Consider the following 25,441-nt stretch of genomic DNA (forward strand, 5'->3'; position numbering starts at 1 on the left):
GGGGGTTTGGGGGTGATGGGAGGGGGTTCAGGGGTTTGGGGAGGGGGCTCAGGTGTGATTTGGGGTGGAGGGAAGGGGCTTGGGGGGGTTGGGGTGGTGGGAGGGGGCTCAGGATTGATGGGAGGGGGCTCGGGGGTGATTTGGGGTGGTGGGAGGGGGTTCAGGGGGGGTTTGGGGTGGTGGGAGGGGGCTCAGGTGAATTGGGGGAGTCCAGGGGGGTCCCAGGTGAATTTGGGGGGGTCCCAGGTGAATTTGGGGGTCTCTGGGGGTCCCAGGTCAATTTTGGAGGTCCCAGGGGGGTCTCCGGGGGTCCCAGGTCAATTTTGGAGGTCCCAGGGGGGTCTCCGGGGGTCCCAGGTCAATTTTGGGGGTCCCGGGGGGGTCTCCGGGGGTCCCAGGTCAATTTTGGGGGTCCCGGGGGGGTCTCCGGGGGTCCCAGGTCAATTTTGGGGGTCCCAGGGGGGTCTCCGGGGGTCCCCTCAGCGCCCCCTCCCCTTTTTAGGTCGCCATCAAAATCATCGACAAGACCCAGCTGAACCCCACGAGCCTGCAGAAGGTGGGGAGGGGTCCCGGGGGGCTCCGGGGGGGGGCTCCCCTCATTTGGGGAGGGGTCCCCTCATTTGGGGAGGGGTCCCCAGCCCCGCTGACCCCTCCCCTCCCCCCCCCCAGCTGTTTCGGGAAGTTCGGATCATGAAGGGGCTGAACCACCCCAACATCGGTGAGGGGGCGGGGAGGGGTCCCCAAAATGGGGAGGGGTCCCCAAAATGGGGAGGGGTTCCCGAATTGGGGAGGGGTTCTGGAAATGGGGAGGGTCAGAGGAATTGGGGAGGGGTCCCGGTTTTGGGGAGGGGTCCCAGTTTTGGGGAGGGGTCCCGGTTTTTGGGAGGGGTCCCAGAATTGGGGAGGGGTCCCAGAATTGGGGAGGGTCCCGGTTTTGGGGAGGGGTCCCGGTTTTTGGGAGGGGTCCCAGAATTGGGGAGGGGTCCCGTTTTGGGGAGGGGTCCCGGTTTTGGGGAGGGGTCCCGGTTTTGGGGAGGGTCCCAGTTTTGGGGAGGGGTCCCAGAATTGGGGAGGGTCCCGGTTTTGGGGAGGGGTCCCAGAATTGGGGAGGGGTCCCGTTTTGGGGAGGGGTCCCGATTTTGGGGAGGGTCCCAGTTTTGGGGAGGGGTCCCAGAATTGGGGAGGGTCCCGGTTTTGGGGAGGGGTCCCAGAATTGGGGAGGGGTCCCCGTTTTGGGGAGGGGTCCCAGAATTGGGGAGGGGTCCCCGTTTTGGGGAGGGGTCCTTGTTTTGGGGAGGGGTCCCAGAATTGGGGAGGGGTCCCATTTTGGGGAGGGGTCCTGGTTTTGGGGAGGGGTTCCCATTTTGGGGAGGGGTCCCTGTTTTGGGGAGGGGTCCCATTTTGGGGAGGGGTCCCATTTTGGGGAGGGGTCCCTGTTTTGGGGAGGGTCCCAGAATTGGGGAGGGGTCCTGTTTTGGGGAGGGTCCCGCTGACCCCCCCCCCAGTGAAGCTGTTTGAGGTGATCGAGACGGAGAAGACGCTCTACCTGGTCATGGAGTACGCCAGCGCAGGTGGGCACCGCGCACCTGGGCACACCTGGGCACACCTGGGCACGCACCTGGGCACACCTGGGACAGCTGGGAACACCTGGGAACACACCTGGGCACACCTGGGACAGCTGGGCACGCACCTGGGCACACCTGGGCACACCTGGGCACGCACCTGGGCACACCTGGGCACACCTGGGCACGCACCTGGGCACACCTGGGACAGCTGGGAACACCTGGGAACACACCTGGGCACACCTGGGACAGCTGGGCACGCACCTGGGCACACCTGGGCACACCTGGGCACGCACCTGGGCACACCTGGGCACACCTGGGCACACCTGGGCACGCACCTGGGCACACCTGGGCACACCTGGGACAGCTGGGCACACCTGGGCACGCACCTGGGCACACCTGGGCACACCTGGGCACACCTGGGCACGCACCTGGGCACACCTGGGCACACACCTGGGCACGCACCTGGGCACACCTGGGACAGCTGGGCACACCTGGGGGCACACCTGGGCACGCACCTGGGACAGCTGGGACACACCTGGGCACACCTGGGACACACCTGGGACAGATGGGGACACCTGGGCACACCTGGGCACACCTGGGGGCACCTGGGCACGCACCTGGGACAGATGGGGACACCTGGGCACACACCTGGGACAGCTGGGGACACCTGGGGACAATGGGGATACACCTGGGACAGCTGGGGACACACCTGGGACACACCTGGGACAGCTGGAACACACCTGGGGGTGCACCTGGGACAGCTGGGGACAATGGGGATACACCTGGGACAGCTGGGGACACACCTGGGGATGCCACCAAGACCTCTTCCAGGTGTGGCTCACCCAGGTGTGGGATTTTGGGGGATTTTGGGGATTTTTTAGGGGGGGGGGGTTGGGGATTTTGGGTCCGGCTCACCCAGGTGTGGGATTTTGGGGGATTTTTTTGGGGGATTTTGGGGATTATTTTGGGGGGTTTTGGGGTCTGGCTCACCCAGGTGTGCCCCTCCAGGTGAGGTGTTCGATTACCTGGTGTCCCACGGGAGGATGAAGGAGAAGGAGGCGCGGGCCAAGTTCAGACAGGTGGGGACATCCTGGGGGGGGGCTTGGGGACATCGGGGGGGCTTGGGGACATCGGGGAGGGGTTTGGGGACATCGGGGGGGGCTTGGGGACAACCTCAGGGGTCTGGGGACATCGGGGAGGGGTTTGGGGACATCGGGGGGACATTCTGGGGGGGTTTGGGGACATTGGGGAGGGATTTGGGGACATTGGGGAGGGGTCTGGGGACATCCAGGGGGCTTTGGGGACATCCAGGGGGGTTTGGGGACAACCTGGGGGGTCTGGGGACATCAGGGATGGGTTGGGGACACCCTGGAGAGATTTGGGGACATTCTGGGGGAGCTTGGGGACACCCCCGGGGGGAGTCTGGGGACATTGGGGAGGGGTCTGGGGACATCCTGGGGGTGTCTGGGGACATCGGGGAGGGGTTTGGGGACATTGGGGAGGGATTTGGGGACATCCAGGGGGGGCTTGGGGACATTGGGCAGGGGTCTGGGGACATCCAGGGGGGTTTGGGGACATCCTGGGGGGTTTGAGGACATCCAGGGGGGGTTTGGGGACATCGGGGGGACATTCTGTGGGGGTTTGGGGACATTGGAGAGGGGTCTGGGGACATCCAGGGGGCTTTGGGGACATTGGGGAGGGATTTGGGGACATTGGGGAGGGGTCTGGGGACATTGGAGAGGGGTCTCGGGACATCCAGGGGGGTTTGGGGACAACCTGGGGGTCTGGGGACATTGGGGAGGGGTCTGGGGACATCCTGGGGGGTTTGGGGACATCCTGGGGGGTTTGGGGACATCCTGGCCGTGTCTGGGGACGTGTGCGAGGGGCTGGGGACCCGCCGGGGACCGGCGGTGACAGTGCCACCCCCTGTGCCCAGATCGTCTCGGCCGTGCACTACTGCCACCAGAAGAACATCGTGCACAGGGACCTCAAGGTGGGACACGGGGACACCGGGGGGGGACACGCGGGGTGGCACCACGGCGGGGGGGGGGACGTCCCCATGTCCGTCCCGGTGTCCCTGTGTCCTTGTCCCGGTGTCCCCGTGTCCGTCCCGGTGTCCCCGTGTCCGTCCCGGTGTCCCCGTGTCTGTCCCGGTGTTCCTGTGTCCTTGTCCCCATGTCCTTGTCCCCGTGTCCATCCCAGTGTCCCCGTGTCTGTCCCGGTGTCCCCGTGTCCTTGTCCCCATGTCCTTGTCCCAGTGTCCCCACGTCCATCCCGGTGTCCCTGTGTCCTTGTCCCTGTGTCCCTGTGTCCGTCCCGGTGTCCCCGTGTCCTTGTCCCCATGTCCTTGTCCCAGTGTCCCCATGTCCATCCCGGTGTCCCCGTGTCCGTCCCGGTGTCCCCGTGTCTGTCCCGGTGTCCCCGTGTCCTTGTCCCCATGTCCTTGTCCCAGTGTCCCCATGTCCATCCCGGTGTCCTCGTGTCCTTGTCCCAGTGTCCCCGTGTCCGTCCTGGTGTCCCCACGTCCATCCTGGTGTCCCAGTGTCCTTGTCCCAGTGTCCTTGTCCCTGTGTCCCTGTGTCCATCCCGGTGTCCCCACGTCCATCCCGGTGTCCCCATGTCCGTGTCCCTGTGTCCTTGTCCCGGTGTCCTTGTACCTGTGTCCCTGCCCCGATGTCCTCATGTCCATTCTCGTGTCCCTGTCCCTGTGTCCCTGTCCTGTGTCCATCCTGGTGGCCCTGTCCCCATGTCCCCAGTGTCCCCGGGCCGAGAACCTGCTGCTGGACACCGACGCCAACATCAACATCCCATCCCAGTGTCCCCATCCTGTGTCCCCATCCCAGTGTCCCTGACCCAGTGTCCCTGTGCCACTGTCCCCATCCCAGTGTCCCCATCCCAGTGTCCCCGTCCCAGTGTCCCCGTCCCAGTGTCCCTGTGCCACTGTCCCCATCCCAGTGTCCCCATCCCAGTGTCCCCGTCCCAGTGTCCCCATCCCAGTGTCCCTGTGCCACTGTCCCCATCCCAGTGTCCCTGTCCCAGTGTCCCCGTTCCTGTGACAATGTCCCTGTCCCCACCGCTGTCCCCAGGCCGAGAACCTGCTGCTGGACGCCGACGCCAACATCAACATCCCATCCCAGTGTCCCCATCCCGGTGTCCCTGTCCCAGTGTCCCTGTCCCCATCCCAGTGTCCCTGTCCCAGTGTCCCCGTTCCTGTGACAATGTCCCTGTCCCCACCGATGTCCCCGCTGTCCCCAGGCCGAGAACCTGCTGCTGGACGCCGACGCCAACATCAACATCCCATCCCAGTGTCCCCATCCCAGTGTCCCTGTGCCACTGTCCCCATCCCAGTGTCCCTGTCCCAGTGTCCCTGTGCCACTGTCCCCATCCCAGTGTCCCCGTTCTTATGGCAATGTCCCTGTCCCCACCGATGTCCCCGCTGTCCCCAGGCCGAGAACCTGCTGCTGGACGCCGACGCCAACATCAAGATCGCCGATTTCGGCTTCAGCAACGAGTTCTCGCGGGGCTCCAAGCTGGACACGTTCTGCGGCTCGCCGCCCTACGCCGCCCCCGAGCTCTTCCAGGGCAAGAAGTACGACGGGCCCGAGGTGGACATCTGGAGCCTGGGGGTCATCCTCTACACGCTGGTCAGCGGCTCGCTGCCCTTCGACGGCCACAACCTCAAGGTGACCGCTGGGCGCGGCCCGGCCACCTCCTGGCACGGCCTGGTCACCTCCTGTCACCTGTGGTCACCTCCCGGCACCGCCCGGTCACTCGGCCCTCACCCTGCTCGGCCACCCCCTGTGACCCCTCAGGGGTCACCTGGTCAGTGGTCACTGTGGTGGGCGTGGCCTGGAGGTGACCGGTGCCGATTGTCACCTGCGGTCACCTCCTGTCACCGCCCGGTCACTTCCTGTCACTGTCTGGTCCTTGTGGTCACCTCCCGGTCACTCAGCCCTCACCCTGCTCGGCCACCCCCTGTGACCCCTCAGGGGTCACCTGGTCACTGTGGTGGGCGTGGCCTGGAGGTGACCGGTGCCGATTGTCACCTGTGGTCACCTCCTGTCCCCTCGTGTCCCCCTCGTGTCCCCCCGTGGCCCCTCCAGGAGCCCCTCCTGCGTCCCCTCCTCCGCGTGTCCCCTCTGTGCCCCCTCCCTGCCCCAAATTCCCTGACCCCGGGTGACCCCTGATGGACAAAGCATGGTCACGGCCACCTGCTGTCCCCTCCTGTCCCCTCCTGTCACCCGTGTCCCCCCTCCAGCAGCCCCAGGGCCACTCCTGCGTCCCCTCCTCCGCGTGTCCCCTCTGTGCCCCCCACCCCAAATCCCCCGACCCCGGGTGACCCCAGGTGACCCCGGGTGAGCCCAGGTGACCCCGGGTGACCCCAGGTGACCCCCGTGTCCCCCCCAGGAGCTGCGGGAGCGCGTCCTGCGGGGCAAGTACCGCGTGCCCTTCTACATGTCCACGGACTGCGAGAACATCCTGCGCCGCTTCCTGGTGCTCAACCCCGCCAAGCGCTGCACCCTCGAGGTCTGGGGGGCCCGGGGGGGGCCCGGGGGTCCTGACGGGGCTTGGGGGGTGGTTTGGAGGGGTTTTGGGGGGTTTTGAGGAGTTTTGGGGTGGTTTAGAGGGGGTTTGGGGCAGGTGTGGGTGGTTTTGGGGCGGTTTTGGGGCGGGTTTTGGGGGGTTTTGAGGAGTTTTGGGGTGGTTTAGAGGGGGTTTGGGGCAGGTGTGGGTGGTTTTGGGGCGGTTTTGGGGGGTTTTGAGGGGGTTTGGGGCGGGTTTGGGGGGTTTGGGGTGGTTTGGAGGGGGTTTGGGGATCCTGCGGGGCTTGGGGTGGGTTTGGGGTGGTTTGGGGCGGTTTTGGGGCAGTTTTGAGGGGGTTTGGGGTGGGTTTTGGGGGGTTTTGAGGGGGTTTGGGACAGTTTTGGGGGGTTTGGGGCAGGTTTGGGGTGGTTTGGAGGGGGTTTGGGGATCCTGCGGGGCTTGGGGTGGGTTTGGGGTGGTTTTCGGGTGGTTTGGGGCAGGTTTTGATGGGGTTTGGGGTGGTTTAGAGGGGGTTTGGGGCAGTTTTGGGGGGTTTGGGGTGGTTTTGGGGGGTCCTTTGAGGGCATTGGGGGTTTTTGGGTGGTTTTGGGGGGTCTCAGGGGTTCTGGGAGGGGTTTGGGGAGGTTTTGAGGGATTTTGGGGTGGTTTTGAGGTGTTTGGGGCAGTTTTGGGGCTGTTCTGAGGGTTTTGGGGCCGTTTTGAGGGTTTTGGGGTGGTTTTGATGGGGTCTCAGGGGGTCTGGGAGGGGTTTGGGGATGTTTTGGGGGGTTTTGAGGGGTTTTAGGGTGGTTTTGGGGCAGTTTTGAGCGGTCTCAGGGGATCTGGGAGGGACCTGGGAGGTCCCGAAGGGGTCTGGGGGTGTCCCATGTCCCCCCCAGTGCCACCCCTGTCCCCCTGCGGTGTCCCATGTCCCCCTTCTGCCACCCCCGTCACCCCTCTGCCGCCCGTGTCCCCGTGTCCCACCCATGTCCCCGTGTCCCACCCATGTCCCCGTGTCCCTCCGATGTCCCCACGTCCCTCTGATGTCCCCGTGTCCCCCCCCCACCCCCAGCAAATCATGAAGGACAAATGGATCAACATCGGCTACGAGGGCGACGAGCTGACGCCCTACACGGAGCCCCAGGAGGACTTTGGGGACACCAAGCGCATCGGTGAGGGACACGGGGACCCCGGGGACACCGCGGGGACACCGCGGGGACAGCGGCCGGCGCGGTGACACCGCCCTGTCCCCCCGTCCCCAGAGGTGATGGTGGGCATGGGGTACACGAGGGAGGAGATCAAGGAGGCGCTGAGCACCCACAAGTACAACGAGGTGACGGCCACCTACCTGCTGCTGGGGCGCCGGGGAGAGGTGGGTGACACTGGGGACATCGGGGACATCGGGGGGATTGGGGACATTGGGGGGGAATTGGGGACATCAGGGACACGGCCACCTACCTGCTGCTGGGGCGCCGGGGAGAGGTGGGTGACACTGGGGACACTGGGGACATTGGGGACATCGGGGGGATTGGGGACATTGGGGACATCAGGGACATCGGGGGGACTGGGGACATTGGGGGGGGATTGGGGACATCAGGGACACGGCCACCTACCTGCTGCTGGGGCGCCGGGGAGAGGTGGGTGACACTGGGGACATTGGGGACATCAGGGGGATTGGGGACATTGGGGACATCAGGGACACGGCCACCTACCTGCTGCTGGGGCGCCGGGGAGAGGTGGGTGACACTGGGGACATTGGGGACACTGGGGACACTGGGGACACTGGGGACATCGGGGGGATTGGGGACATCAGGGACACGGCCACCTACCTGCTGCTGGGGCGCCGGGGAGAGGTGGGTGACACTGGGGACATTGGGGACACTGGGGGGACTGGGGACATGGGGAGGGATTGGGGACATCAGGGACATCGGGGACATCGGGGGGACTGGGGACACTGGGGGGATTGGGGACACTGGGGACATCAGGGACACGGCCACCTACCTGCTGCTGGGGCGCCAGGGAGAGGTGGGTGACACTGGGGACACTGGGGGGACTGGGGACACTGGGGACATTGGGGACATCAGGGACACGGCCACCTACCTGCTGCTGGGGCGCTGGGGAGAGGTGGGTGACACTGGGGACATCGGGGACACTGGGGACATCAGGGACACTGGGGACACTGGGGACACTGGGGACATGGGGGGGATTGGGGACATCGGGGGGACTGGGGACATTGGGGACACGGCCACCTACCTGCTGCTGGGGAGAGGTGGGTGACACTGGGGACATTGGGGACACTGGGGGGACTGGGGACATGGGGAGGGATTGGGGACATCAGGGACATCGGGGACATTGGGGACATCGGGGGGATTGGGAACATTGGGGACATTGGGGACATCAGGGACACGGCCACCTACCTGCTGCTGGGGCGCCGGGGAGAGGTGGGTGACACTGGGGACATCGGGGACACTGGGGGGACTGGGGACACTGGGGACATTGGGGACATCGGGGACATTTGGGAGGATTGGGGACATTGGGGACATCAGGGGCATTTGGGCCTTGGGGACTTTGGGGGGACATTTGGGGACACTGGGGACGTTGATGACACGGTGACCCCGGTGACAGCCCGAGGGTGGCACTGGCCTGTCCCTGGGGTGGGTGACAATGGCCCCGGTGACACGGTGACCCCGGTGACACGGTGACCCCGGTGACAGCCCGAGGGTGGCACTGGCCTGTCCCTGTCCCTGTCGCGGCCGCGGGGCCCGGCCGAGGCGCCCAACGGTGCCACCAAGTCGGGGACGTCGGGGACGCACGGCAAGGGACAGCGCGGGGGGGGCCACCACCGGCAGCGGCGGCACAGCGACTTCTGTGAGTGGCACTGGGGACACTGGGGACACTGGGGACACTGGGGACACTGGGGGACACTGGGGGACATTGGGGACACTGGGGGACATTGGGGACACTGGGGGGACACTGGGGACACTGGGGGACATTGGGGGACATTGGGGACACTGGGGGACATTGAGGGGGGACAGCGACTTCTGTGAGTGGCACTGGGACACTGGGATGGCACTGGGGACATTGGGGGGACATTGGGGACACTGGGGGCACAGCGACTTCTGTGAGTGGCACTGGGGACACTGGGGACACTGGGGACACTGGGGGACATTGGGGACACTGGGGGGACATTGGGGACACTGGGGGCACAGCGACTTCTGTGAGTGGCACTGGGGACACTGGGGGACATTGGGGATACTGGGGGACACTGGGGACACTGGGGGACATTGGGGACATTAGCGACATGGGGGACACTGGGGATCCCCTGGGGGGGGACATTGGGGGGACACTGGGGGGACACTGGGGACATTAGCGACATGGGGGGACACTGGTGAGGGTGGGGGACCCTGGGGATCCCCTGGGGGGGGTCCCGGGGGGGGTGTGACCCACCCCCCCCCCCCCCCGTGTGACCTCTCTGTGACCCCGCAGGTGGCCCCGCCCCCTCCTCCTCGGCCCCGCCCCGCCGCAGCCCCCCCGGCGCCGCCCCCCCCGCGGAGCTGCGGGAAGGGGGCGTGGCCGGGGGCGTGGCCGCGCCCGGCGGGGGCGTGGCTCCGGCGCGGCGCGGCAGCGGCGGCTCCGGGGGGGCGTGTCCCGGGGGGGCGGGGCGAGGGGGCGGGGCCGCCCCTCCCCCCTCGCCCCTGGTCAGCAGCGCCCACAACCCCAACAAGGCCGAGATCCCCGAGCGGCACCCGGACTGCGCGGTGCGCACCTGGGCACACCTGGGCACACCTGGGGGCACATGGGGGGACACCTGGGGGGACACCTGGGGGGGGCTGGGGGCACCCGGACTGCGCGGTGCGCACCTGGGCACACCTGGGCACACCTGGGGGCACACCTGGGGGGGGGCTGGGGGCACCCGGACTGCGTGGTGCGCACCTGGGCACACCTGGGATACCTGGGGGCACACCTGGGCACACCTGGGCACACCTGGGCACACCTGGGGGGACACCTGGGGGGGCACCTGGGGGGGGCTGGGGGCACCCGGACTGCGCGGTGCGCACCTGGGCACACCTGGGCACACCTGGGCACACCTGGGCACACCTGGGGGCACATGGGGGGACACCTGGGGGGACACCTGGGGGGGCACCTGGGGGCACCCGGACTGCGCGGTGCGCACCTGGGCACACCTGGGCACACCTGGGGGACACCTGGGATACCTGGGGGGGCACCCGGGATACCTGGGGGCACACCTGGGGGGGGCTGGGGGCACCCGGACTGTGCGGTGCGCACCTGGGCACACCTGGGCACACCTGGGATACCTGGGTGACACCTGGGGGGCACCTGGGCACACCTGGGGGGGGGCTGGGGGGACACCTGGGCACACCTGGGCACACCTGGGATACCTGGGGGGACACCTGGGCACACCTGGGGAAGAGGAGAAGAGCTGCGGGGGGGGGGTCCCTGTGGCTCTGGGGTGAGCTCAGGTGAGCCCAGGTGAGCTCAGGTGCCCCCCTGTCCCCCCAGCCCCACGTGCCCCCCAGCGTGATGGGCCGCAGGAACACCTACGTGTGCTCGGGGGGCGAGCGGCACCTGCTGCTGCCCAACGGCAAGGACAGGTGAGAGGGCGCACCTGGCGCACCTGAAATCCACCCCAAAATCGCCCCAAAATCCACCCCAAAATCACCCAAACCCACCTGAGACCCCAAACCCACCTGGGGAGCGGCACCTGCTGCTGCCCAACGGCAAGGACAGGTGAGAGGGCGCACCTGGCACCCCCGAAATCCCCTGAAATCACCCCAAAATCGCCCCAGAATCACCTGTGGATGTCACCTGTGGGGTCACCTGTGGGTCTCAGGAGTCACCTTTGGGTGTCACCCATGTGTGTGGGGTCACCTGTGTGATGTCACCTGTGGGTGTCACCTGTGGGTGTGATTGTCGCCTCTGGTGTCACCCGTGACATCACCTGTGATGTCACCTGTGTGATGTCACCTGTGGGTGTCACCTGTGGGTGTGATTGTCGCCTCTGGTGTCACCCGTGACATCACCTGTGATGTCACCTGTGTGACGTTACCTGTGTGTTTGTGGGGTCACCTGTGACACCACCTGTGACATCACCTGTGGAGTCACCTGTGTGATGTCACCTGTGCATGTTACCTGTGTGTTTGTGAGGTCACCCGTGATGTCACCTGTGGGTATCACCTGTGTGTGATGTCACCTGTGTGTTTGTGGGGTCACCTGTGTGACGTCACCTGTGTGTTGTCACCTGTGGGTATCGCTTGTGTGATGTCACCTGTGACGTCACCTGTGTGTGGCGTCACCTGTGTGATGTCACCTGACGGTATCGCCTGTGGGTATCACCTGTGTGACGTCACCTGTGTGTTTGTGGGGTCACCTGTGTGACGTCACCTGTGACGTCACCTGTGCGTTGTCACCTGTGCATGTTACCTACATGTTTGTGGGGTCACCTGTGACGTCACCTGTGTGACGTCACCTGTCCCCCCCCCCCAGCCTGCCGTCCCGCCCGCCGCCGTCCCCCTCCAGCCACTCGCTGGGCGGGGCTCACCTGGCGCACCTGGCCCGCGGCTGCTCCGCCCGCAGCACCTTCCACGGGGGGGGCGGGGCCGGGCGCGAGCGCCGGGGGGGGGGCGCGGGAGCCCCTCCCCCCGCCTCGCCCCCCCCCGCCCCCGCCGCCGCCTCCCCCCGGCCCCGCCCCACGGCCACGCTGCTGAGCAAGATCACCTCCAAGCTGACCCGCAGGTGAGCGCACCTGGGGGGGTCACCTGGGGGGTCAGACACACCTGGGGGGGTCAGACACACCTGGGGGGGTCACCTGGGCAGGGCCAGGCACACCTGGGGGGTCAGACGCACCTGGGGGGGCTCACATCACCTCCAAGCTGACCCGCAGGTGAGCGCACCTGGGGGGGCCAGACACACCTGGGGGGGCCAGACACACCTGGGGGGGTCAGACACACCTGGGCAAGGCCAGACACACCTGGGCAGGGCCAGACACACCTTGGGGGCTCCTCTTCCTCACCTGGGGGGTTCACCCCTTTTCCTGCTCACCTGGGGCCTTCGTCTTCCTCCTCCTTCTCACCTGGGCCTTTGTCCCCTCCTGCTCCTCCTCCTTCTCACCTGGCCGGCTCCATCCTGCTCACCTGAGCCTCGCCCGCTGTCCCTGCTCACCTGTTCGGGTCTTGTCCCCTCACCTGGGTGGGTCCTGTCCCTGCTCACCTGTCCCTGCTCACCTGTCCCTGCTCACCTGTCCCCTCACCTGTCCCTGCTCACCTGTCCCTGCTCACCTGTCCCCTCACCTGTCCCTCACCTGTTCCTGCTCACCTGTCCCTGCTCACCTGTCCCCTCACCTGTCCCTGCTCACCTGTCCCCGCTCACCTGTCCCCTCACCTGTCCCCTCACCTGTCCCAGGGTGTCCCTCGACCCCTCCCGCCGCCAGAGCTCCAATCGCTGCGTCTCGGCCACGCCCGGCCCCGGCGCCACCAAGATCCGTGAGTGGCACCTGGGCAGCACCTGGGGGCACACCTGGGACACCTGGGGGGGCACCTGTGTCACCTGTCCCAGTGCCCCCAGTGCTTTTTTGGGGGGGATTTGGGGCTGGGGGATTTTGGGGTGGGGTTTTTGGGGTTGGGGGATTTTTGGGGTGGGATTTTTTTGGGGTGGGATTTTTGGGGGGGTCTGAGGGATTTTTTGGGGTTGGGTTTTTTTTAGGGGGAGGATCGGGGTTATTTTGGGGGGGGGTTTTTGGGGTTGGGGGATTTTTTGGGGTTGGGGGATTTTTTGGACTGGGATTTTTTGGGATTGGGGGATTTTTTGGGGTGTGATTTTTTGGACTGGGATTTTTTTGGGGTGGGATTTTTTTTGGGGTGGGATTTTTGGGGAGTCTGAGAGATTTTTTGGGGTTGTGGTATTTTTTTTGGGGGGGGATCAGGGTTATTTTGCGGTGGGTTTTTTTGGACTGGGATTTTTTTGGGGTGGGATTTTTTTGGACTGGGATTTTTTTGGGGTGGGATTTTTTTGGACTGGGATTTTTTTGGGGTGGGATTTTTTTTTTTTTTTTTTTTGGGGGGGGGGGGGTGGGGGCTGGGGGTTATTTTGGGGGGTTTCTCCCCCCCCCCCCCCCCCCTGACACCCCCCCCCCCCCCCCCCCCCCCCCCTCACCTGCCCCCAGGGTCGCAGACGAACCTGCGGGAATCGGGGGACCTGCGCTCACAAGGTGGGGGCCGCCCCTCCCCCCTTCACCCCGGGACCCCCCCCCCCCCCCCCGGGCCCGCGGACCCCCCCCGGACCCACCTGTCCCCTCCCCCCCAGTTGCCATCTACCTGGGGATCAAGCGGAAGCCGCCCCCCGGCTGCTCCGAGGGGGGGGGGCTCTGACGCCCCTCCCCCGCACGGGGCAACGGCCCCGGGACCCCCCCCCCCCGGGAGCAGAACGGGACCCCCGGGACCGGATCGGGACCCCCGGGACCCCCCCGGGAGCAGAACGGGACCCCCGGGACCGGATCGGGACCCCCGGGACCCCCCCGGGAGCAGAACGGGACCCCCGGGACCGGATCGAGACCACCAGAAGGAGACCGGGACCCCCCCCCCGGGACCCCCGGAACCGGATTGGGACCCCCGGGACCCCCCCCGGGACCACCAGAACGAGACCGGGACCCCCCCCGGGACCCCCGGAACCGGATCGGGACCCCCGGAACGAAACAGGGACCCCCCCGGGACCCCCGGAACCCCTCCCGGGACCCCCCCCGGGACCACCAGAACGAGACCGGGACCCCCCCGGGAGCAAAACGGGACCCCCGGGACCCCCAGAACTGGATTGGGACCCCCGGGATTCCTCCGGGACCCCCCCCGGGACCCCCGGGACCCTCCCCGGGTCCCCCAGAACGAGACCAGGACCCCCAGAACCGGATTGGGACCCCCGGGACCCCCCCCGGGACCCCCAGAACCGGATCGGGACCCCCCCAGGACCAGAACGGGACCCCCAGAACCTGCCCGGGGGACCCCTCCAGGAGCCCCCCCCCAGGAGCCCCCCCAAGGATTCGGCAGCCCCGGGACCCCCCACCCCCCCCTCCCCAAATTTGGGACCAGCGGCGCTGGGACCCCCCCGGGGTGTGGGGGAGGGGGGGGTGGGTGATTTTGGGGGGGGGGTTCGGTGCCAAGATTTTGGGGGGACCCCCCCCACACACACCCCCCCACCCCTGCAGCCGCCCCCCCACCCCGTGCCCCTCCCCCACCTTGTACAGTCTGTAAATACGGCCCCGCCCCCCCCCCGGACCCCCCCCTCGGACCCCTCCCCCATTTTTAAGTTATTCCTGCCCCGAGTTGTCCCCCCCTGACCCGACCCCCCCCCCCCCCAAAAAAAAAAAAATAAAACCTCGGGGCCCCCCCCCCGGTGTCGGTGTCTGGGGGGGGAGGGGTTTGGGGAATTTGGGGAGGGGGGTTTGGGGTGGGTGGAATTTGGGGGGGTCCCCATGGTGGGGGAGGAGGGAATTGGGATTTGGGGTGGGGGTCTCCATGATGGGGGGGGGGGAGAAGGGGGGATTTGGGGTGGGGGGGATTTGGGGAATTGCGGGGGGGGGGAATTTGGGGTGGGGGAAGGGGGGATTTGGGGAATTGGGGGGGGGGAATTGGGGTGGGGGTCCCCGTGGTGGGGGAGGGGGGATTTGGGGAATTTGGGGTGGGGGGATTTGGGGTCTCCCTGATGGGGGGGGGAGGGGGGATTTGGGGTGGAGGGAATTTGGGGGTGGGGGTCGCTGTGGTGGGGAGGGGGGATTTGGGGAATTTGGGGAGGGGGGATTTGGGGTGGGGGGGTTTGGGGGGGTCCCCAAGGTTGGGGGAGGGGATTTGGGGTTGGGGGGCAGGACGAGCCCCCCCCCCCGCGATGTCACTCAAGGGGCGTGGCCAGCGCAGCCACCACCCTTAAAAGGTCATTTCGGGGCGTGGCAATCACGGATTGCCTTCTATGGTCATTTAGGGGGCGTGGCCAGCCTCAGCTGCGCCACGTACCGCGCGGTGGGCGTGGCCATGCAGTTCCTTATAAGGCCGCCAGGAGGCGTGGCTAACCCCCCCCCCCCACGTGCGCGCGCCCGCCAGCCAATCAGGTTTCCCCGCCGCGCCCCCCTGGAGCGGCCAATCAGCGCCCGCGGCGCCGCCGGGCCACGCCCCCCGGCGAAGATGGCGGCGCTGAGGGCGCTGCGGTGGCGGCGGCGCCTCCCGGGGCTGGGCCCGAGGCGGCTCCGGGGCACGGCGGCCGTGAGTTGGCACGGGGACAGGGAGGGGACAGAGGGGACAGGGAGGGGACAGGGAGGGGACAGGGAGGGGACAGAGGGGACAGGGGGGACAGGGAGGGACAGTGAGGGGACAGGGAGGGGACAGGGGGGACAGTGAGGGGACAGAGGGGACAGGGGGGACAGGGGGGACAGTGAGGGGACAGGGAGGGGACAGGGGGGGACAGGGGGGACAGGGGGGACGGGAGGGGACAGGAAGGGGACAGGGAGGGGACGGGGGGACAGGGGGGATAGAGGGGACAGGGGGGACAGGAGGGGACGGGAGGGGACAGGGGGGATAGAGGGGACAGGGAGGGGACAGGGAGGGGACAGGGGGGACAGGGGGGGACAGGGGGGACAGGGAGGGACAGCGGGACAGTGAGGGGACGGGGGGGACAGAGAGGACGGGGGGGGACAGAGGGGATAGAGGGGACGGGGGGGGACGGAGGGGACAGTGAGGGGATGGCGGGGGACCGGTGTGCTGTCCCGGTGTCCCCGTGTCCCGGTGCCATCCCCGGTGTCCCCAGGAGCCCCAATGTCCCTGTGACCCCGCTGTGACCCCGCTGTGACCCCGGTGTCCCCAGTGTCCCCCCTTTGTCCCCCCAATGTCCCCCGGTGTCCCCAATGTCCCCCGATGTCCCCGATGTCCCCAGTGTCCCCGATGTCCCCAATGTCCCCGACGTCCCCGCTGTCCCCAGGAGTCCCCCGAGGAGCGGCCGCAGTTCCCGGGCGCCTCGGCCGCCTTCGCCGAGCGCCTCGAGTTCATCCAGCCGCAGGTGCTGGCCGGGATCCCGGTGTACCGCGTCATGGACCGGCAGGGACACGTGCTGCGGCCCAGCGAGGACCCCCAGGTGAGACAGGACACACCTGGCACAGGGGACACACCTGGGACAGGTGAGGTGGGACAGGTGACACACATGGGACAGGTGACACACCTGGGACAGGTGGGACAGGTGACACGAGTCATGGACCGGCAGGGACACATGCTGCGGCCCAGCGAGGACCCCCAGGTGAGACAGGGAACACACCTGGGACAGGTGGGACAGGTGACACACCTGGGACAGGTGGGACAGGTGACATGGGACAGGTGACACACATGGGACAGGTGACACACATGGGACAGGTGACACACCTGGGACAGGTGAGGTGGGACAGGTGACACATGGGACAGGTGACACACATGGGACAGTTGCTGCGGCCCAGCGAGGACCCCCAGGTGAGGGACACACCTGGGGCAGGTGAGGTGGGACAGGTGACACACCTGCCCAGGTTCCCTGCAGATGCCCCACCTGCCCAGGTGCCACATCTGCCCAGTGCCCCACATGCCACAGCAGCCCAGGTTCCCTGCAGATGCCCCACCTGCCCAGGTGCCCCGCAGGTGCCCCACCTGCCCAGGTGCCCCACCTGCCCAGGTGCCCCGCAGGTGCCCCACCTGCCCAGGTGCCCGTGTCCCCGCAGCTGCCCAAGGAGCAGGTGCTGAAGCTCTACCGGACGATGACGCTGCTCAACACCATGGACCGGATCCTGTACGAGTCCCAGCGCCAGGTAGGGCCGGCGCTCACCTGGGCGCTCCCCCCGGGCGCCGCCCCGGGCGCTCACCTGGCGGCTGCAGGTGCGGTGCCGCCCCGCAGGGCCGGATCTCGTTCTACATGACCAACTACGGCGAGGAGGGCACGCACGTGGGCAGCGCCGCCGCGCTCGACGCCGCCGACCTCGTCTTCGGGCAGTACCGGGAGGCAGGTGAGGCGCAGGTGAGGTGGGGGTGAGGTGGGTGAGGTGCAGGTGAGGCACAGGTGAGGCACAGGTGGCACAGGTGGGACACAGGTGAGGAGTAGATGGCACAGGTGAGGCACAGGTGAGGCACAGGTGAGGCACAGGTGGGACAGGTGAGGCGTGGGTGACGCAGAGATTACACCAGTGTAACCCAGGTGTGACAGGTGTAACCAGGTGACCGCAGGTGTGCCCGCAGGTGACACACAGATCACACAGGAGTAACCCAGGTGTGACAGGTGTAACCCAGGTGTGACAGGTGTAACCCAGGTGTAACCCAGGTGTAACCCAGGTGTAACCCAGGTGTGACAGGTGTAACCCAGGTGTAACCCAGGTGTAACCCAGGTGTGACAGGTGTAACCAGGTGACCGCAGGTGTGCCCCCAGGTGACACACAGATCACACAGGAGTAACCCAGGTGTGACAGGTGTAACCCAGGTGTGACAGGTGTAACCCAGGTGTAACCCAGGTGTAACCCAGGTGTAACTAGGTATAACAGGTGTAACCCAGGTGTAACCCAGGTGTGACAGGTGTAACCCTGCTGATGGCAGGTGTGCCCCCAGGTGTAACAGGTGTGACAGGTGTAACCTGGGTGTAACAGCTGTAACCAGATGTAGCCCTGCTGACGGCAGGTGTGCCCCCAGGTGACACAGAGATCACACAGGTGTAACCCAGGTGTAACCCAGGTGTGACCCAGGTGTGACAGGTGTAACCCAGGTGTAACCAGGTGTGCCCCAGGTGTGACAGGTGTGCCCCCAGGTGTAACCCAGGTGTAGCCCCGCTGACGCAGGTGTGCCCCAGGTGTGCCCCAGGTGTAACAGGTGTGCCCCCAGGTGTGACAGGTGTAGCCCCGCTGATGCAGGTGTGCCCCAGGTGTGACAGGTGTGCCCCCAGGTGTAACCCAGGTGTAGCCCCGCTGACGCAGGTGTGCCCCAGGTGTGCTGCTGTACCGCGGCTACCCGCTGGAGCTGTTCATGGCGCAGTGCTACGGCAACGCCCGCGACCCCGGCAAGGGCCGCCAGATGCCGGTGCACTACGGCTGCCCCGAGCGCCACTTCGTCACCATCTCGTCCCCGCTGGCCACACAGATCCCGCAAGGTGACGCACCTGGGCGCGGCCCCGCCCCGCCCCTGCCGCCTGGCCCCGCCCCCGCCGCCTGGCCCCGCCCCCCGGGACCTGGCCCTGCCCCCGCCACCCCTTTTCCCCCAAAATCCCCTTTTTCCCCCCAAACCCTTTCCCCCAAACTCCCTTTTTCCCCAAATCCCCTTTTTTCCCCCAAACCCCCTTTTTTTTCCCCAAAATCCCCTTTTCCCCCCAAACCCTTTTCCCCCAAATCCCCTTTTTCCCCAAATCCCCTTTTTTCCCCCAAACTCCCTTTTTGTCCCCCAAATCACCTTTTTTTTCCCCAAACCCCTTTTTCCCGAACCCCTTTTCTCCCCAAACCCTTTTCCCCCCAAATCCCCTTTTTTTCCCCCAAATCCCTTTTCCCCCAAACCCTTTTCCCCCAAATCCCCTTTTTCCCCAAATCCCCTTTTCCCCCAAACTCCCCTTTTCCCCAAACTCCCTTTTTTTCCCCCAAACTCCCCTTTTTCCCCCAAACCCTTTTCCCCCCAAACCCTTTTTCCCCAAACTCCCCTTTTCCCCAAAAAACCGTTTTTCCCCCCAAATCCCCTTTTCCCCCCCAAACCCTTTTCCCCCCAAATCCCCTTTTCCCCCAAATCCCCATTTTCCCCCCAAACCCCCATTTTCCCCCAAACCCCCATTTTCCCCCAAACCCCCTATTTCCCCCAAACCCCCATTTTTCCCCCAAACCCCATTTCTCCCCCCAAATCCTGTTTTTCCCCCCCAAACCCCCATTTTCCCCCCAAACCCCCATTTTCCCCCCAAATCCCCTTTTCCCCCCCAAACCCCATTTTCCCCCAAATCCCCATTTTTCTCCCAAATCCCCATTTCCCCCCAAATCCCCATTTCCCCCCAAATCCCCTTTTTCCCCCAAATCCCCATTTCCCCCCAAACCCCATTTCCCCCCAAACCCCCATTTTTCCCCCCAAATCCCCTTTTTTCCCCAAACCCCATTTCCCCCCAAATCCCCATTTCCCCCCAAATCCCCTTTTTCCCCCAAATCCCCATTTCCCCCCAAACCCCATTTTCCCCCCAAACCCCCATTTTTCCCCCCAAATCCCCTTTTTTCCCCAAACCCCATTTCCCCCCAAACCCCCATTTCCCCCCAAATCCCTATTTCCCTCAACCCCCATTTTCCCCCAAACCCCATTTCCCCCCAAATCCCCTATTTCCCCAAATCCCCTATTTCCCCCAAATCCCCATTTCCCCCCAAACCCCATTTCCCCCCAAACCCCCATTTCCCCCCAAATCCCCATTTTCCCCCCAAACCCCCATTTTCCCCCCAAACCCCCATTTTCCCCGTGCCCAAACCCCATTCTCCCCGTGCCCCAGCCGTGGGCGCCGCCTACGCCATCAAGCGCGCGGACGCCAGCCGGGCCGTGGTCTGCTACTTCGGGGAGGGGGCGGCGAGCGAGGGCGACGCCCACGCCGGCTTCAACTTCGCCGCCACGCTGGAGTGCCCCATCGTCTTCTTCTGCCGCAACAACGGCTACGCCATCTCCACGCCCACGGCCGAGCAGTACCGCGGCGACGGCATCGGTGCCCGCGCTGGGGGCTTCGGGGGGTTTGGGGGATTTTTGGGTTTTTTTGGGGGTTTTTAGGGATTTTTTTGGGATTTTTTAGGGATTTTTTGGGGGATTTTTTGGGGGATTTTTTGGGGATTTTTTAGGGATTTTTTTTTGGATTTTTTAGGGTTTTTTTTTGGGATTTTTTGGGGATTTTTGGGATTTTTTGGGGAATTTTTTGGGTTTTTTTTTGGGATTGTTTTGGGATTTTTTTTGGGGATTTTTTAGGTTTTTTTTTTGTTTTTTTGGGGATTTTTTGGGGTTTTTTTGGGATTTTTTGGGGATTTTTGGGGGATTTTTTTGGGATTGTTTTGGGATTTTTTTGGGTTTTTAAGGGGTTTTTTTTAAGGGTTTCTTTGGGATTTTTTGGGTTTTTTTAGGGGGTTTTTTGGGGATTTTTTGGGATTTTTTTTGGGTTTTTAAGGGGGTTTTTTTAGGGGTGTTTTTGGGATTTTTTGGGGTTTTTTTAGAGTTTTTTGGGATTTTTTTGGAGTTTTTTAGGGATTTTTTGGGTTTTGTTTTTTTTTTTAGGGTTTTTTTGATATTTTGGGATTTTTTTGGGACTTTTTGGGGATTTTTTTGTTTTGTTTTTGGGGACTTTTTTTTTGGGTTTTTTAGGGATTTTTTGGGGACCTTTTTTGGGGTTTTTTAGTTTTTTTTTTTTGGGGGGGGTTAGGGTTTTTTTGGTTTTTTTTGGGATTTTTTGGGGTTTTTTAGGTTTTTTTGGGTTTTTGGGGGGGATTTTTGGGGGATTTTTTTTGGGTTTTTTTGGGATTTTTTGGGACTTTTTTTGGGGTTTTTTGGGGGTTTGTTAGGGTTTTTTTAGGGTTTTTTTGGGGTTTTTTTTAGGGTTTTTTTAGGTTTTTTTTTTGGGGGGGATTTTTGGGGTTTTTTTAGGGTTTTTTTAGGGGTTTGCTAGGGTTTTTTGGGGGATTTTTTTGGTGGGTGTTTTAGGGTTTCTTTGGGTGGTTTTAGGGGCGATTTGGTTTTCGGGTTTTTTTAGGGTTTTTTTTGGGTTTTAGGGGTTTCTTAGGGGGTGTTTATGGGGGGAATTTGTGGGAAAAGCCCCGGGAATTTGGGGCAGGAGATCCCTGGGATTTTGAGACACAAATCCCGGGATTTTGGGGTTCCACCTCCCTGGGATTTCGGGACCCCAATCCTGGGATTTTGGGGTTTGATCTCCCCGGGATTTTGGGGTTCCATCTCCCCGGGATTTTGGGACTCCAATCCCGGGATTTTGGGGTTCCATCTCCCCAGGATTTGGGACCCCAATCCCGGAATTTTGGCACACCAATCCCAGGATTTTGGGGTTCCATTCCCCGGGATTTTGGGGCACAAATCCCGGGATTTTGGGGTTCCATTCCCCAGGATTTTGGGGTTCCATCTCCCCGGGATTTTGGGGTTCCATCTCCCGGGATTTTGGCACACAAATCCCGGGATTTTGGGGTTCCATTCCCCGGGATTTCGGGGTTCCATCTCCCGGGATTTCGGGGTTCCATCTCCCGGGATTTTGGGGTTCTATTCCCCGGGATTTTGGGGCACAAATCCCGGGATTTCGGGGTTCGATCTCTCCGGGATTTTGGGGTTCCATTCCCCGGGATTTCGGGGTTCCATTTCCCCGGGATTTTGGCACACAAATCCCGGGATTTCGGGGTTCGATCTCTCCGGGATTTTGGGGTTCCATTCCCCGGGCTTTCGGGGTTCCATTTCCCCGGGATTTTGGCACACAAATCCCGGGATTTTGGGGTTCCATTCCCCGGGATTTCGGGGTTCCATCTCCCGGGATTTTGGGGTTCCATCTCCCGGGATTTTGGGGTTCCATCTCCCCGGGATTTCGGGGTTCGATCTCCCCGGGATTTCGGGGTTCCATCTCCCCGGGATTTCAGGGCACAAATCCCGGGATTTCGGGGTTCCATCTCCCGGGATTTTGGGGTTCCATCTCCCGGGATTTTGGGGTTCCATCTCCCCGGGATTTCGGGGTTCCATCTCCCCGGGGGTGGGAGGGAAGCCCCCGCTCCCGTGGTCTTTTCCCCGGCTCCGAGCCGTTTCTCCCGGCAGCGGCGCGGGGCCCCGGCTACGGGCTGCTGTCGATCCGCGTGGACGGCAACGACGTCTTCGCCGTGTACAACGCCACGCGCGAGGCGCGGCGCCGCGCCGTGGCCGAGAACCAGCCCTTCCTCATCGAGGCCATGACCTACCGGTGCGCCCCGAAAACTCCCAGTTCCCCCCGAAAAATCCGGGTTTAACCCCCCAAAAATTTCCACTTTTTCCCCCCCCAAAAAAACCCCGCTTTTTCCCCCAAAAACTCTGCTTTTTCAAAAAAATATCCCAGCTTTTTCCCCCCAAAACTTGGCTTTTTTCCCCCAAAAACTCTGCTTTTTCAAAAAAAAAACCCTCTGTTTTTCCCCCCAAAACTTGGATTTTTTCCCCCAAAAACTCTGCTTTTTTCCCCCCAAAAATCTCTGCTTTTTTCCCCCCAAAAAAACTCCGCTTTTTAACCCCCTAAAAATTTCCACGTTTTTCCCCAAGAAACTCCGTTTTTTTTCCCCAAAAAGCTCTTCTTTTCCCCACAGAAAACTTTGCTTTTTTCCCCCCAAAATATTCTGCTTTTTCCCCCCCCGCAAAAAACTCCACTTTTCCCCACAGTAAACTCCACTTTTTTACCCCCAAATCCCCGTTTTTTCCCCAAATCTCTGCATTTTTCCCCCGGATCAGGCACCGCAGTGATGACAGCTCGGATTTTCCCCCAATCCCCCGGGCTTTCCCCCATTTCCTGTGGATTTTTCCCCATTTCCAGTCGATTTTTTCCCCTATCCCCAGTTTTTTTTCCCCAAATCTCCGTGTTTTTTCCCCAAATCTCTGGGTTTTTTCCCCATTTCCAGTGGATTTTTCCCCAAATCCCGGTGTTTTTTCCCCAAATCTCCGGGTTTTTCCCCCAGGATCGGGCACCACAGCACGAGTGACGACAGCTCTGCGTGCCACTCGGATTTTCCCTCAATTCCCCTGGGTTTCCTGTGGATTTCCCCCCATTTCCAATGGATTTTCCCCCATTTCCAGTGGATTTTTCCCCAAATCCCGGTGTTTTTTCCCCAAATCCCGGCGTTTTTCCCCCAGGATCGGGCACCACAGCACGAGTGACGACAGCTCGGCGTACCGCTCGGTGGACGAGGTGAATTACTGGGACAAGCAGGACCACCCCATCTCCCGCCTGCGGCTCTACCTGGAGCGCCGCTCCTGGTGGGACGAGCGGCAGGAGCGCGACTGGAGGAAGAGCTCCCGCAAAATGGTCCCGGCTTTTGGGGGAAATAATCGGGGTTTGGGGAAAAAAACGGGGGTTTGGGGTGGGAAATCAGGAAATAATTGGGGTTTGGGGCAAAACCGCGGCGTTTTGGGGCGGGGAGGAATCAGCGGGGTTTGGGGGAGAATCAGCGGGGTTTGGGGTGGGAAATAATTGGGGTTTTGGGGGGAAAATCACGGAGTTTTGGGGCAGGAAATAATTGGGGTTTGGGGTGGGAAATAATCGGGGGTTTGGGGGAAAATCACGGGGGTTTGGGGCAGGGAGGAATCATCGGGGTTTGGGGGAAATAACTGGGGCTTTGGGGGAAATCACGGAGTTTTGGGGCAGGAAATAATCGGGGTTTGGGGAAGGAAATAATCGGGGGTTTGGGGGAAAGTCACGGGGGTTTGGGGCAGGAAATAACCGGGTGTTTGGGGCAGGAAATGATCGGGATTTGGGGCAGGAAATAATCGGGGTTTGGGGCGGGAAATCCTTGGGATTTAGGGGGAGAAATAGTTGGGATTCTGGGAAAGGATCACTGGGATTTGGGCTGGGAAAACCCGGGATTTCGGGCTGGAAAATCAGGAATTAGGGCTGAAAAATCGGGAATTGGGGCTGAAGAATCGGGAATTCGGGCTGGAAAATCGGGAATTCTGACTGGGAAATGAGGAATTCCGGCTGGAAAATCAGGAATTCAGGCTGGAAAATCGGGAATTGGGGCTGGAAAATCGGGAGTACTGGCTGGAAAATCGGGAATTGGGGCTGGAAAAGCGGGAATTGGGGCTGGAAAAGCGGGAACTGGGGCTGGAAAAGCGGGAATTGGGGCTGGAAAAGCGGGAATTGGGGCTGGAAAATCGGGAATTCGGGCTGGAAAATCAGGAATTGGGGCTGGAAAATCGGGAATTGGGGCTGGAAAATCAGGAACTGGGGCTGGAAAATCGGGAATTGGGGCTGGAAAATCGGGAACTGGGGCTGGAAAAGCGGGACCTGGGGCTCCGCAGGTGCTGGAGGCGTTCGAGCAGGCGGAGCGGGAGCCGAAGCCGCCGCCTCGCCTCCTCTTCTCCGACGTTTACCGGGAGATGCCCCCGCGGCTGCGGCGGCAGCGGGAGGAGCTGGAGCGGCACCTGGAGAGCTACGGGGAGCACTACCCGCTCCAGCAGTTCCAGAAGTGACCCGGGATCCCCCGGAACATCCCGGGATTCCCGAGAAAATACCGGGATTCCCGAAAAAATCCCGGGGAGTCCCTAAAAAATACCGGGGATTCCCTAAAAAATACCGGGGATTCCCTGAAAAATACCGGGGATTCCCTGAAAAATACCGGGGATTCCCGAAAAAATACCGTGATTTCCCTAAAAAATACCGGGGATTCCCTGAAAAATACCAGGATTCCCTAAAACATCCCGGGATTCCCTAAAACATCCCAGGGATTCCCTGAAAAATACCAGGATTCCCTAAAAAATCCCGGGATTCCCTAAAACAGCCCGGGGATTCCCTGAAAAATACCGGGACTCCCTAAAAAATACCGGGGATTCCCTAAAACATCCTGGGGATTCCCTAAAAAATCCCGGGATTCCCTAAAAAATACCGGGGATTCCCTAAAAAATCACGGGGATTCCCTAAAAAATACCGGGATTCCCTAAAAAATACCAGGATTCCCTAAAAAATCCCGGGGATTCCCTAAAACATCCCAGGGAGTCCCTAAAAAATCCCGGGGATTCCCTAAAACATCCCAGGGAGTCCCTAAAAAATCCCGGGATTCCCTAAAAAATACCAGGATTCCCTAAAAAATACCAGGGATTCCCTAAAAAATCCCGGGGATTCCCTAAAACATCCCGGGGATTCCCTAAAAAATACCAGGATTCCCTAAAAAATCCCGGGATTCCCTAAAAAATCACGGGGATTCCCTAAAAAATACCAGGATTCCCTAAAAAATCCCGGGGATTCCCTAAAAAATACCGGGGATTCCCTGAAAAATACCAGGGACTCCCTAAAAAATACCGGGATTCCCTAAAACATCCCGGGATTCCCTAAAACATCCCAGGGATTCCCTGAAAAATACCAGGATTCCCTAAAAAATCCCGGGATTCCCTAAAACATCCCAGGAGTCCCTAAAACATCCCGGGATTCCCTGAGCACCCCCTGGGATTCCCCAAATCCGCCCCCAAATCCCACCTGGAGACCTCCGGGGGGTTTTCCCGCCCCGGCAGTTCTGGAAATTTCTGGAATTCCCGGGAATTCCCTAAAACACCCCCCCCTGAATTCCCAAATCCCCCCCAATAAACGGCATTTTCGGAGAGGGGGAGCCTCGGGATTTTGGGGGTGAATCTCTGGGATTTTGGGGATGG

The 25,441-nt window shown here is 62.6% G+C and overlaps 2 protein-coding genes across 4 annotated transcripts; both read left to right on the top strand.

Moving 5' to 3' along the window:
* Positions 1 to 15: 15 nt before the first annotated feature.
* LOC128802236 (MAP/microtubule affinity-regulating kinase 4-like) lies at positions 16 to 14,436 on the top strand. Its single transcript, XM_053968502.1, has 17 exons — positions 16 to 33; positions 503 to 556; positions 670 to 718; positions 1,506 to 1,571; positions 2,574 to 2,644; positions 3,502 to 3,558; positions 5,012 to 5,248; positions 5,973 to 6,092; positions 7,162 to 7,261; positions 7,352 to 7,461; positions 8,804 to 8,957; positions 9,576 to 9,847; positions 10,611 to 10,702; positions 11,595 to 11,843; positions 12,510 to 12,589; positions 13,270 to 13,314; positions 13,410 to 14,436. The coding sequence occupies exons 1-17, from the start codon at positions 16 to 18 to the stop codon at positions 13,472 to 13,474; spliced, it is 1,839 nt and encodes a 612-aa protein (XP_053824477.1). The 3' UTR covers positions 13,475 to 14,436.
* An 821-nt stretch (positions 14,437 to 15,257) lies between these two features.
* BCKDHA (branched chain keto acid dehydrogenase E1 subunit alpha) lies at positions 15,258 to 25,392 on the top strand. 3 transcript variants are annotated; one of them, XM_053968543.1, is made up of 9 exons: positions 15,258 to 15,349; positions 16,062 to 16,214; positions 16,822 to 16,908; positions 16,995 to 17,103; positions 18,069 to 18,230; positions 19,587 to 19,793; positions 21,878 to 22,019; positions 22,934 to 23,105; positions 24,098 to 25,392. In XM_053968543.1, exons 1-9 carry the CDS (start codon positions 15,272 to 15,274, stop codon positions 24,266 to 24,268), a joined length of 1,281 nt encoding a protein of 426 aa, XP_053824518.1. In that variant the 5' UTR covers positions 15,258 to 15,271; the 3' UTR covers positions 24,269 to 25,392. The 3 variants fall into 3 exon arrangements, with proteins under 3 accessions (XP_053824518.1, XP_053824521.1, XP_053824519.1); XM_053968546.1 differs by lacking the exons at positions 15,258 to 15,349; positions 16,062 to 16,214 and adding an exon at positions 16,315 to 16,373; XM_053968544.1 differs by lacking the exons at positions 15,258 to 15,349; positions 16,062 to 16,214 and adding an exon at positions 16,426 to 16,579.
* The last annotated feature ends 49 nt before the right edge of the window (positions 25,393 to 25,441 follow it).

Source organism: Vidua chalybeata, chromosome 35 (genome assembly GCF_026979565.1).
Source record: "Vidua chalybeata isolate OUT-0048 chromosome 35, bVidCha1 merged haplotype, whole genome shotgun sequence".
Taxonomy (NCBI): Eukaryota; Metazoa; Chordata; class Aves; order Passeriformes; family Viduidae; genus Vidua; species Vidua chalybeata.

Bases quoted from the DNA above. Each gene is read 5' to 3' on its own strand.
- LOC128802236 (XM_053968502.1), top strand. The intron at 5,249-5,972 runs GTGACCGCTGGG...TGTCCCCCCCAG, and splicing joins TCGACGGCCACAACCTCAAG to GAGCTGCGGGAGCGCGTCCT. The intron at 7,262-7,351 runs GTGAGGGACACG...CCCCGTCCCCAG, and splicing joins TGGGGACACCAAGCGCATCG to AGGTGATGGTGGGCATGGGG.
- BCKDHA (XM_053968543.1), top strand. From the start codon at position 15,272: ATGGCGGCGCTGAGGGCGCTGCGGTGGCGGCGGCGCCTCCCGGGGCTG. The intron at 16,215-16,821 runs GTGAGACAGGAC...GTGTCCCCGCAG, and splicing joins GGCCCAGCGAGGACCCCCAG to CTGCCCAAGGAGCAGGTGCT. The intron at 22,020-22,933 runs GTGCGCCCCGAA...TTTTTCCCCCAG, and splicing joins ATCGAGGCCATGACCTACCG to GATCGGGCACCACAGCACGA.